Source organism: Engraulis encrasicolus, chromosome 21, assembly GCF_034702125.1.
Source record: "Engraulis encrasicolus isolate BLACKSEA-1 chromosome 21, IST_EnEncr_1.0, whole genome shotgun sequence".
Classification (NCBI taxonomy): domain Eukaryota; kingdom Metazoa; phylum Chordata; class Actinopteri; order Clupeiformes; family Engraulidae; genus Engraulis; species Engraulis encrasicolus.
Window position 1 is genome coordinate 24383943 of NC_085877.1, and position 12806 is coordinate 24396748.

At 42.8% G+C, this 12806-nt stretch overlaps 1 protein-coding gene across 1 annotated transcript in view; it reads right to left on the reverse strand.

Moving 5' to 3' along the window:
* Window positions 1-6004: 6004 nt before the first annotated feature.
* The window catches only part of LOC134437020 (phosphofurin acidic cluster sorting protein 1-like), a 129859-nt gene continuing 123057 nt past the window's right edge, over window positions 6005-12806 (reverse strand). Inside the window, exons 23-26 of the mRNA XM_063186449.1 lie at window positions 12325-12469; window positions 11667-11763; window positions 8949-9068; window positions 6005-6363 (exon numbers count right to left, since the gene is read on the reverse strand). Coding sequence (XP_063042519.1) covers window positions 6245-6363; window positions 8949-9068; window positions 11667-11763; window positions 12325-12469 — 481 coding nt within the window. The 3' untranslated portion in view covers window positions 6005-6244. The remainder of the gene's footprint in view (window positions 6364-8948; window positions 9069-11666; window positions 11764-12324; window positions 12470-12806) is intronic.

The window sequence follows — 12806 nt, forward strand, 5'->3', positions numbered from 1 at the left end:
GTGCTTAGTACAGACTATTATTCTACTGATTTGCTCTAGGCTTGTAATGGTACATATAACAAATAATTCCACTCTGAGAAACATTTAGGCAGTGTCAATCTAGGGAAAGTAAAATTCCCGTCAACTTTGTTATGAATAGGCTGTACGTGTAACGGAGGCTAACTAGCACAGAGTTGGCGTGGAACGTTGGTAAACCTCCCTCCGATAGCCTCATACAGTCTCGTGCCGTTGGGCCGAGAGACTAGTCTCTTGGCCCAGCGGTATCGTACTGTGTCTCCCATTGCCGAACCGTTGTAGTTGACGAGGTCGCACGTTCGATCCCCGAGGGGGGTGAACAGGTGCAAGATGACCTCCGTCACAGTGGTGCCGTGACCCGGATGGGAGTGAGGTTTAAGGGGGAGAGTGTAACGGAGGCTAACTAGCACAGAGTTGGCGTGGAACGTTGGTAAACCTCCCTCCGATAGCCTCATACAGTCTCGTGCCGTTGGGCCGAGAGACTAGTCTCTTGGCCCAGCGGTATCGTACTGTGTCTCCCATTGCCGAACCGTTGTAGTTGACGAGGTCGCACGTTCGATCCCCGAGGGGGGTGAACAGGTGCAAGATGACCTCCGTCACATACGTACAGTATAACAGAACAAGCAATAACCATATTCTCAGGACTTGCAGATATTTCCCAAAAACACATTTTTTGATAAAAAGCCTCTCTGGTTGAAGGGAGAGTCAGTAGTCTACGGGTATGTAAAACAAAGCAGTGCATATGTAGACATTTGTTGATTTTCTTCTTGCAGTAATAAATACTCGCATCTTGCATGCATCCAATTTTTTTGTGCGTTTCTTCTTTAAATATGCACTGCACATACACAGACGCAGACATAGCACACACGCATGTACACACAAATTCGACAAAGCAGGAGAGCTTTTTTTGTTTTGTTTTATTCTTAAAAAAACAGTTAACATGTCCACATGTCATCGTCCCACTTCCTTTTTTTGTATTGACAACTCAATTATGAAAAAAGCTGTACTACAAAACCATGTTAAATAAAAAAAAATAACACACCCAAAAAAAAGAAAACGGGTAATATAATATTACAAGCATCTTTTTTTTTCTTTTTTAAATCATGATATGTACACGCATTGCTCGCTTATAGGCAAAGAGGCAGATGGCTGAAAAAACAGCAGAAGAATACAACGGTGTGCACTATCGTTCTAGTCACCACTTCCACAAGCCTGACTGCTCATATACGTCATCTCCCGTACTGTAAAAAGTGTTACTCTTGCAAAATGGCTGACCTTTAGAATAACAATTCAACATTGTGCCCATAGATCAGCTGCAATAGTAACTTTATATATCATGTTCACGTATGGATTGCTGCAAAGAAAAATAAAAGAAAGAAGAAAAATGAAGAAATGGGGCCCAACGCACATTTGGTGCTTGGGCCCGAAAGATAATAAAAGGTCATCATCTGGACCACATTCTCTTTCGGGGTCAAAGGTCAAAGCTTGTGAGAACTTGTGATGAATATACCTTGTAGAGTATAACTTATATACGGTGGCCTGGTCTCTATGCTATTCGATACTATAGCAGAACTATGAGAGCAGTCGAGCATGTGTGTGAGTGTGCACGTGATGCTATGGGATGAGAGAGTAAATAATACTGGGTCACTTCAACTCAGCTTTGTGTGCTTTCTAAGTATGTGCACATGTCAAAATTCGTTCTGTCCCTCTGGTATGGGCAAAACCGGGACAATTTTATTTTCACGCCATTTATACCCTCACAGAAAAGATACGGACATACAGTAGTTACAGGTACATTAGGAACAATTGATTTGAGAAGAAGGACAATTGTTGGGAACAAAATATGGGGGGGAAAATGATCCAAAATGATTTTGGAGAGGATCATCAAATTGGGGTTGAAATGAATGGTTCTTCTCAAGAAACGGAAAAAAAAAGAAAAACACCTCACATCACCCTGCAATCACACATTATATTGAAAAACACTGAACATCAACACTTTAACAACGCCTAACTCTTGACACGTGTGATGATGCTAACAGGCTATATCCAATTCTTCCGGCAGTGATTCCTTCTCCGTGCTATTCACCTTCCTTTACTCTTGTCAATGACAATGAAAAACCTCACCTTTTGTTATCAATTTTTATTTTGTTACCATTGAAAACAAACTCATCTACTACTGCTGCTGAATATCTGTAGAGCAACAACCTCATCCAACCTTTGGTTAGCAGACTGTAGCCATAGCCTAAGTGTAACCTAGCATAGTGTTGTCTAGGGTAGAATCTGAAACGTTCATTAAATAGCACTCTTTGTCTAGGTATAGCCCAAAGCACACTATTTAGTGGACAAGTGAACAAGTAAACATTTAGGACGCGGCCTGTTTTTAGCCCTTGTGTGACTACAGCTACCCATGGTCTGGACCTTGTTTCTAAGAGTTTTAAGGTTATATGTGCACTTTTTAAAACTGTAGTTATTAACAGAGTATCATCTGACCATGAGTTTCGACAACAAAGGCAAAGTAGGGGTGCTTACATAGTCAATGCATCGTGATGGTGCACGGCCGCAAGGCTACGCATCCCTACGCTTCAGGTGCCAAATTAAGATGCATATTTTATGCATGCAAACGTGCGTTAGCTCGTGTCGACTATGTAAGTAGCCTACCCACAGGTAGCCTACCAGATCCTCCATGTGTCTAACAGTGGGGCGAAACTGTGGTTAAGAGTATGAAAGAGACAGAGAAAGAGACAGAGACAGAGAAAATGGTAGGCATACTGAGTCAGTGTACACAACAGCTATAAAAAGTGAAAGGAAAAACTGATATTGATGTTCAGTGTAGTGTATGCATGTGTGGTAAGCTACAAAGTCGTTTTATATTCCTTTGTGTGAGATAATCTTAACGTGACATCAGGGCTGAACTGGGACCAAAAAAAAAAAAAATTGCCCAGGCATTTTTTGGCCGGCCACTCACAAATACACAGGCCATTTTTGTACTGCATCCTAATTGGCTCAGTTCCCTGCCTATATTAAAGATGGACCAATGGGCCACCATCTCTAAATTGTGGGCCAGTCTCTATGATAAACAAAACTATAGCATTGGCCGCAGGGAATTCGTGGCACACCGGGAAAATGCCCTGTAGGCCAGATTACCAGTCCAGCCATGCATGACATTGAGGAAGGGCAGGGCGGAAAGTGACTGTGTGTGTTAGCAATACTGTAGAGGTTGTAATTCTATACGGAGCTTCCCATTCACCACCTCCAACACTGACGGAACAATATTGACCCATCTAAAGATTAATACTACCTTTTGCTTTTGTTCATTTGCTTCGTTTAACCTCCCCTCCCTTTCTTTCTTCTCTTCTTCTTTCTTTTTTTTTGCTTCGTCCTCCAGTCTAATAATACTTAATCGTGTGCCACATGGAAAAGACATGGTTGTCTAGGAAACGACCTCACAAGGTCAAGACATCCCTGTCACTAAACTCTGTCTTTTTTTCTAAAGGTCATGGGTCTGTGTCTCTGTGCGTGTGTGTTTCTATGTGTGTGTGTGTGTGTGTGTGTGTGTGTGTGTGTGTGTGTGTGTGTGTGCGTGCGTGTGTGTGTGTGTGTGCATTCTAATGCAGCTAAGAAGAACATCCATGCTCACACTGACACGGCACACACACAGCCATACACACAATCACACAAACACACACACAGAATTATACATTCAGTTCCTGCTCATCACTTTGATGGGCGAGTTGCCTTACTTGGTTGATATTGATTAAAGGGACAGGGTGAAATCCTTTCGACATGTACGTGCACAGTTGTGGCGGCATGCCTTGTCAAGTCAAGAGGTTGCCATGGGTTACCAACGTTCATCTGGGAGTCTATGTACCAGGGAAAAGGGAAATTCTTTTTTTTAACCATAAAAAATAATAAAATACGCACACGTACACTAAAATAAAAAAAAACACTGAGAAACATACACATACACGCTTACATGTACACACGAATCATACTTGGCACAATGTGTGACCAAAGATATTCCTTTTTTTTGTAATTCACGACCACAATTTTTTTTACTACTAAAACATTGTACATTTTTTGTTTGTTTCCACACTTTTATGTCCACTCGAGTCACTGAACAACAAACACAACAGGTAACCACCACACCTGGGCACAATACACATGGATATGTGTGGGCAGCTGCCTCTCATTGATATCACACCCATGCTTGATTGTGTGTGTGTGTGTGTGTGTGTGTGTGTGTGTGTGTGTGTGTGTGTGTGTGTGTGTGTGTGTGTGTGTGTGTGTGTGTGTGTGTGTGTGTGTGTGTGTGTGTGTTCGTGTGTGTGTGTGTGTGTGTGTGTGTGTGTGTGTGTGTGTGTGTGCGCGTGCGTGCGTTTGTGTGTGTGTGTGTGTGTGTGTGTGTGTGTGTGTGTGTGTGTGTGTGTGTAGGTGGACGGTCAGGTCGGTGGAGGTTGCTACAGCAACATATAGTACGTACGGTACGTTGTGCTTTGGTAGGTTCACACATAACCTATTATAGAACATTTACATGGACAAAAGACAAAAGCTGTGATTGGATCAAGTGCATAGCGAAACAACCAATAGGGAACCAGCCCCAGTTCACCTGCGCTAAACCCTAAAGCCAAATACGAGGCTGATCGACTAAAAAAAATAAAGAGCAAAGCAAAAAATATCTCATATAATATTACAAATTAAAAGTCAACAGTAGGTACACAAAAGCATGTAAAAGATAAGATTTGAGTGCCTTTTAACAAGGAAAAATCTTAACAACTTACTCTCCCATGGATGTTACTTTTTAACACCCTTGATAAGGAAGTTAGTTTACGTCTCAAGCACCTTCCTCAGCCCTTTGTGCTCCAACTTTGATTGGTTCGTCTCTTTCTGACAGACGGCAGCCATTTTGTTTTTCAGTGTTGTTGCCGTGAAAACACCTTAAAATGTAGCAACACATTGCTTACCGAAATACCCACGTAACTGCCAACTGTACTACACTTAAGCACATATACATTCCCATAAGTTGTGGTCTTTGGAGTAGAGAGACACAAGGAAGATAAAATGACTTAAAATATATTGTTTTCTGTTTGTAGATATATAAAGGCCACTTTATAACAACAAAACAGCTGTACTGACTTTACAACACGCCTCATCAACATACAAGGGGTCTTTGGGGGGGGGGGGAGCCTATAATTATTTTTAAAAAAGAAGAAATTGTGTGGCCAACAGAGGGACTTTAAGACTAGTTAGTGCTAAACAACATGCGTTGAATGGGAGTCATAGTTCAACATTTAAGTCCCATTACATCAGTAGGACACCATAGACTGTTTAGAGCTAGCCTTTGCAGGAGGCAACATGCAGATAGGTCGAGGACAAACAATAGGAGAGGGATTGATGTACATCTAGAGAGAAATGGAGAGAGAGAGAGAGAGAGAGAGAGAGAGAGAGAGAGAGAGAGAGAGAGAGAGAGAGAGAGAGAGAGAGAGAGAGAGAGAGAGAGAGAGAGAAAGTGCCTCTTGTGTCGCTTGGGCTCAGGTGCAGTGAATGAAGTGTGTGTTTGTGTGTGTGTAGTTTACCATTAAAGGTTTTTGGGCTTCACGGCATGTCTTGCCTGTCTTGCTTATGGTATGTCAGCCATGCTACAATATGATTGGTGATTTGGCTGGTCGGCAGTATTGTTCTTTTATATTGTGCTCTTCTCCCTTCCCCTTTACCCCCCCTAGAATGACACTCCATCGCATAGGATGAGAGCACATCTCAGATTATAGGAGGGATCAGGCTGGGGGTTGGGGGTGTGGATTGGAAGGGGCGGGCATTTCATGAAATTAAAGTGACTAAGCGCTATATAATCAATTCATCTGACTACACGTAGTTCACAGTCACACCTTCACACATGTACATAACTGTGCTCACAAGCACACACACACACAAGCACACACACACACACACACACGCACGCACGCACGCACGCACGCACGCACGCACGCACGCACACACACACACACACACACACACACACTGTAACACTCAAATCAAATGAAATCTGTACCTCCCACCCCACACTAAAGAGAAATAAAAACGTTTTAAAACACCAAGGCGGGATAATACATCTACTGAACGGTATTTTCGAGAAGACCAGCCTTGCCGCCCAATCACTGCTCTGTGATTGGAAAGGCTTGGAAGGTGTTGGTTCTGGTTGGCTGGGGGGCTGCAGGAAGAGGCGGGCCTTAGCTTAGGAGGGCGGCTTGCTGTAGCCGAACAGGCCAATGGGAAGGTACTTGACGTGCGTGGGCCACTGGGCAGCCAATTGGAAGAACTTGACGTCATTCCACTCCACACCGTCGATGGACACTGAGGAGAGAGAGAGAGAGAGAGAGAGAGAGAGAGAGAGAGAGAGAGAGAGAGAGAGAGAGAGAGAGAGAGATGCATTTATTTTTTCAAAGTATGTACATGTTTCAGGTCATATGTGTTTGTTTGAGCAATAACGTTTGAACGGGTGAACCAATTTAGGCCGAACATTGTGACTCTTTACAAGGACATAAACCGATTCACTTTTGGAGGTCAATGACTTCAACTTTGAAGACGGCCTGGAAGGCATCAGAATCACTCCTATGGCTGTGCATCGAAAACACTCCACCAGCACTATCGTTTACATCCTCACCATATTCCCACTGACATAGGCTGAAGGACAGCAAAGAGTGGAGTGCATAGAACGTGTTATCTAGAAGCATCTAGCCCATATAGAACTGTCACAGGGGAATAAGGCGAGTCAAGGTGGGTCAGATTTCTGCTCCACATTGTCAGAGGCCTTCTTCCCATGCCTGCAAAGATAGGAACATGGTAAACGCTGATGTAGCCTACAGGGTGTCTCACAATGTAGACACACTCTAAATCATTGTCAAGTAGGTGTCTATTAGCCAGGCTATGCCCTCCTAGTGACGCAACACCTTCGTTGAAACGAAGCTTGCTTCTAGTTGCTTCTAGTCAGGCCAGGAGCAATACAAACATTGTTTCTGAGCTTCGGTGAAATTGGGAACTCTACCCACTTTGTCGGGAAGCAATCAACTTTGAGCAACTTTGATTCAAATTCAACAGGGGTCTCGTCTGTGGCTCAAACGACTAAGGCACTGTATTGTTATGCCGGAAACCCGAGGTTCATTTTGTCACAAGGTCATTTTCCAATCCTTCCCCATCTCAACCTCCCACTCATTTCCTTCCACACTCTCAAACTGTCCTGTCTGAATAAATGCTCAAAAGTATCGATCAAATGACCCTCCGTGTACTATTGGACAGAACTACAGTACAACCAACCTGGTCAATCCTTCTAACAATAATCCCAATCCCTAGAGTCTTTCGATGGATGTAGAATTTTTTGGAGCAGAAATAACAGGCACGTCAGACCAAATTGACTTACGGTACATTACATTACACTCGGCTGACACTTTTATCCAAAGCAACTCACAGTTATTTAGGTACAAGGTATTAGTTACAATCCCTGGTGCAATGTGGGGTTACTGTAGGTGCCTCGTTCAAGGGCACTTCAGCAATGCATGACTGAGCTGGATAGCCCACACCCACATGCTTCCTGTTTTTTTACGAGATTCAAACCTGCAACCCTCCGATTATGCTCATAACCATCTCCCTAACCATTAGCCAACAGCTGCCTTTGAACATGAAATTCAACAGACAGGCAGCATAGGCTAGGGCAGACCGTTGTAAAGCTCAACTTGTACAGTGCTTCTATTCATGGCCAGTCTTTGCAGACATAGAGATTTAGACAGAACAAACAAAAAGAATAAAAGTCAGCGATACCTGGGCTGCCAACGTCAGTGTCTCAGACTTTACTTTTTGTTTGTTCTGAGTTAATGCCTTAGTTCAGTGACCAGACGTTTTAAGTAGGTGTGTGTGTTTGTGTGTTTTCCTTTCATGTTTGTTCTATAGGACATGGAGATTTGGCCACATACAGGCGATTAGCAGTCACGCTCCACAGACACGTTGCCATGTGAACGCTGCATTGCAGTTTTGTGGCCAGTGGCATCACACACCCTCAGCCAGACAGTCAGGCAGGGAGGTGTGGGTGTGGGAGGTGTGGGTCTGGGTGTCATAGGTGCACAACCTAAACAGGAAGTATACTTCTACGGATACAAGTAAGTGGAGCATGGCAAAGCCGATGCCTGTGTCATAATCCGATGCAGATGATTCACAGTTGTTTTTCTGGTACGGATGGATGGTTAACAGTACCCAGACTATTGGAAAGGCTCACGTGAGCTTAGCCTGACCGAGCTGATGAATGAGTTGACTTCTCAAAGGCTAAGAAACGTCTATTGGACGTACCGACACCCGCAATCACAAGACTCATTTCGGTTGACGTATACATTGTGATTTAAACTGAAATTCCACTAATCGGTGCTTGCTGACTCAAAAACTCTATCGACTGGAGCTTGGTCACTCATGTCGTTGCATAAGTCAAGTCAAGTCAAGTAGGTTTATTGTCAATTTCTTTACATGCACTGGTCATACAAGGAATTTGAAATTACATTTCTTGCTTTCCCATAACAGCCAACGACTGCAAGTTCCCAAAATTTAGGGAGCCCTGAACTGTCAGCTAGCCAGATTGGGCAGACTGACTTGGTCACAAAGTTTTGTGCAGTGACACAAAAGGTACAGAGACAATGGAAATGGTGACATTGTGTGTGTAGTATGTGTGTGTTTAATATGTGTGTGTTTAGTGTGTGTGTGTGTGTGTGTGTGTGTGTGTGTGTGTGTGTGTGTGTGCGTGACCCGTGCATGCGCGTGTGTGTGTACCTCTGAGTATGGTGGGCTGCTGTGTGTGTGTGTGTGTGTGTGTGTGTGTGTGTGTGTGTGTGTGTGTGTGTGTGTGTGTGCGTGCGTGCGTGCGTGCGTGCGTGCGTGCGTGCGTGCGTGTGCATGTGTACCTCTGAGTATAGTGGGCTGCTGCTTGGCAGAGCATATGAGTCTGCTGATGCCCTCGATCATCTGGCTCTTGGAGTCCACCTCCTTCTCACGCGGCTTCTTACCCAGGAAGATGGTGGGCACTGCAGGGACAGACACATTACATTATGTTATATTACATTACATTACATTACATTACATTACATTATATTATATTATATTATATTATATTATATTATATTATATTATATTATATTATATTATAAATCATGGCTCTAAATTAACACCAACCAACTGGCCAAATGCTGGTGAAATGTCAGTTTGGCTGGTAGAAAAAACAACTTACAAGCTACTTTGACCCATTAGTAAGTGTGTGTTTGGCTAGCAAGGTTTACATCTTCAAGCCATTTTGGCTGGGGGCGAAAGAGGTTAATTTAGAGCCCTTCTTATATTATATTATATTATATTATATTATATTATATTATATTATAAACACAGAAAAATATTCAATAGCAATATAATAGGAAGATGGTGGACACTGCTGGATGTAGTGTCAGATTTGCCACAGATTATGGTTAAAACAAATTGTTGTGTTGTGCTGTGCTAGGTTGTCATGGGAATATTAGATAGTGACGTTTCAGGGAAAATGTGTAAACACAGTTCAAACTTCACATACCTCTTTAAATTACAGAGGAACATTGGCTAACACGTCTGAGAAGTGTGTAATCATGGAACTCTATGAAATGTAAAGGAGGGGAAAGTCCACTTTAGCCAGGAATTCTTGCTCGCTCTTTTTTGTTATTTTTAATCCCATGATGTTGTGGGTCATTGAACCCTTGAAACGTCACTGTATTTTAAAAAAGAATGCTAGAGGGAGCAAGAAAACCAGGTTGAGGCTGCCATTTTGACTTTTCATGTACAGTATATGTTACTTTGATCTTGCTCCCAGACACAAACTAGAATGCGCAGACTTTAACCAGTCTCAGCAACTAATAAAAAAAATATATATATATTACTAATATTTAATTGTACCACTGTACATTCAAAATGAAAATCAAAACAGGCATAGGCAGTCTGACTTATCAGACATAGTTACAGGTATTGGCCCATTTTAGCAGGCACATGGCGTTAATGCGTCTTTATGGGAAAACGGACTTGAAAGGAATAAGCAAAATAACACCAGCCTAACAAACAACAACAAGCCTACTGCAGTCTCAAAAGAGGCATACAGAACACAGTGAATTTGGCAGTGCTAAGCCAACACTTAGAAAGTCAATTTAATATCTTCTAGACTGGCCCCAAAGAACTTGCTTAGTGTTAAATTAACACATATTTTACTGTATTTGTAGATACTGTGATGCATTAGCCTGTAGTTAAACTCAGACATGGCTCTAGGTATTGGCACTGGCAGGCAGTGTTAATGTCTCTTCATGGAAAACAGACTTCAAAGGAATAAGAAAAAAAGAGAAAAAAATACCTATCATAAGTAACTATCATCTAACAAAGGCATACTCTCTGACCCATTATCCTACAGTTCAACTCAGACATGAATTCAGGTATTGGCACATTGGCGTGTCAACAGACTAGGAAACAAGACTTGAAAGGAATCATATTCAATGTTTTAACATCTCATACTCCAATAACTGTTGTGTTGCATGTTGTTTGTGTAATTTGTACAGCAAACAACATCAAAACCATCTCTTTGTGACTCAAATTGTCTGGCATAATCAAGGATAAATGTATATAGTCCTACCGTCTTTATTAAAACTTTCTTAGACCATTCGTCCCTTAATATTGCTACCAGATTCATGAAAGTGCACTTCTGGGGTTCTATCCTGCCACTAAAAAGGCACTCTTGAAGTTTTATTCAAGTCTGTGTTGGCCGGGCCCCAAAGTGTCTAATTTCACATGAAATTACCCTAAAACCAATAACTGACTGAAACTTACCAGTCTCAAAACAGGCATATAGGCACTCTAACCTTTTAGCCTGCTGTTCAACTCAGACATAGCTGCAGGCATTGGCACATTTTTAAATTGAAATCCACGTCGGTCAGGCCCCAAACTGTCTGATTTCACATGAAATTACCCTAAACTAACTATAACTGCTAACTAAAAGTGCCCGTCTCAAAACAGGCATATAGGCACTCTGACCTATTAGCCTGCTATTCAACTCAGACATAGGCACATAGCTGCAGGTATTGGCACATTCCATGAAGTCATTATCCAATTAAAGACTAAGCCTCCGCAGAGCAGAGGCAATATAATGCCAAGTGTGTTTATGTTTCAATGTGGCCACGCGCACACATGTATGCCAGAACTTGTTTGTGCACATAAGAAAGGGTGTGTGTGTGTGTGCGCCTGCGTGCCTGTGCACCTGCGCAGAAAAGAATACCTTTAGTCGTTCTTATACACATGTACAGTGTGCACTATACTACATTTAAAGTGACTGTTCCAATTGAAATGTGCATGCATGTGTGTATGAGACACTAAATTGATTGTTTTTTTTTTAAGTTGAGAACTCACCGGTCACTCCCGTCTCACTGTGTGTACAGGTATATGGAAGGTTACATGTTGATTGTGAGTGTGCATGGATAAGTCTGTGTGTGTGTGTGTGTGTGTGTGTGTGTGTGTGTGTGTGTGTGTGTGTGTGTGTGTGTGTGTGTGTGTGTGTGTGTGTGTGTGTGTGTGTGTGTGTGTGTGTGTGTGTGTGTGTGCGCATAAGTCTGTGTGTGTGTGTTTACCTTTCTTGTTCTTCTCTTTGGTGACGACGCTCATGGCCATGGTGCTGACCTGGGCCTGTGCTGGCTCACTCGCACCCCCTGGTGGCAGCCGGCTCACCTGCAGGCCAAAAAGACAGTCTATGAAGGCCAGTCTTTGAGCGTGTGAATGAATGAATGAATGAAACCTTTATTGGCATGAAGGGATTTGTGCAGCATTTGAGGGCCATGTATCACACAGTGCAAAACAACACTTAGACATGCAGTCTGCACAATATTACATAAACAAGTCTAAAGAACATGCAGTAGTCCTATAGTGTTGTTGCAGCCCATGTCTGGCCGTTGGCACGTGTGGACGCGTGTGCGGGTGTGTGTAGAATTGAATGTTTTTTTGTCCACATACCCATGAATAATGTATATTATACTAGATTGAAAGTCTGGATCTTGATTGGTATGTGTGTGTGTGTGTATGTGCGGTGTGTGTGTACGTTAAAACGGCTCACAAGTCACACTTGAGTGCGTCCTTGCGACCTGTCTCCCACCTGTGTGTGTCTGTGTGTGTGTGTGTCTGTGTGTGTGTGTGTGTGTGTGTGTGTGTGTGTGTGTGTGTGTGTGTGTGTGTGTGTGTGTGTGTGTGTGTGTGTGTGTGTGTGTGTGTGTGTGTGTTTGTTATCCAGCCTACTTGTAAGCAGCGGAAGGCACACTTGAGCGTGTTCTTGCAGCCCGTGTCCCGCCTCTCTCCCTCACGCCTTTTCTCGGCCAATGAGGCCAGCCAGTAGTCCACCTGCAGACCAATGGCGTCCATCGCATGGGGGTTACTGGGACTCCTGATTGGACAGAACGGTGGGGGGGAGGGATAGAGGGAGAGGGATGCAGACAGGTGATTGGTTAGAAGAGACAGGGAGGAATAGGATTGGTTGGTGCTTCTATCAATCATATCATTCTAGCAATCTGTAACACGTTATGGTGGTGGTGAAAACAAATTTCCCTCCGCAGACAATAAAGGCTATCTATCTATCTATCTATCTATCTATCTATCTATCTATCTATCTATCTATCTATCTATCTATCTATCTATCTATCTATCTATCTATCTATCTATCTATCTATCTATCTATCTATCTATCTATCTATCTATCTATCTATCTATCCTCTCCTCCCCAA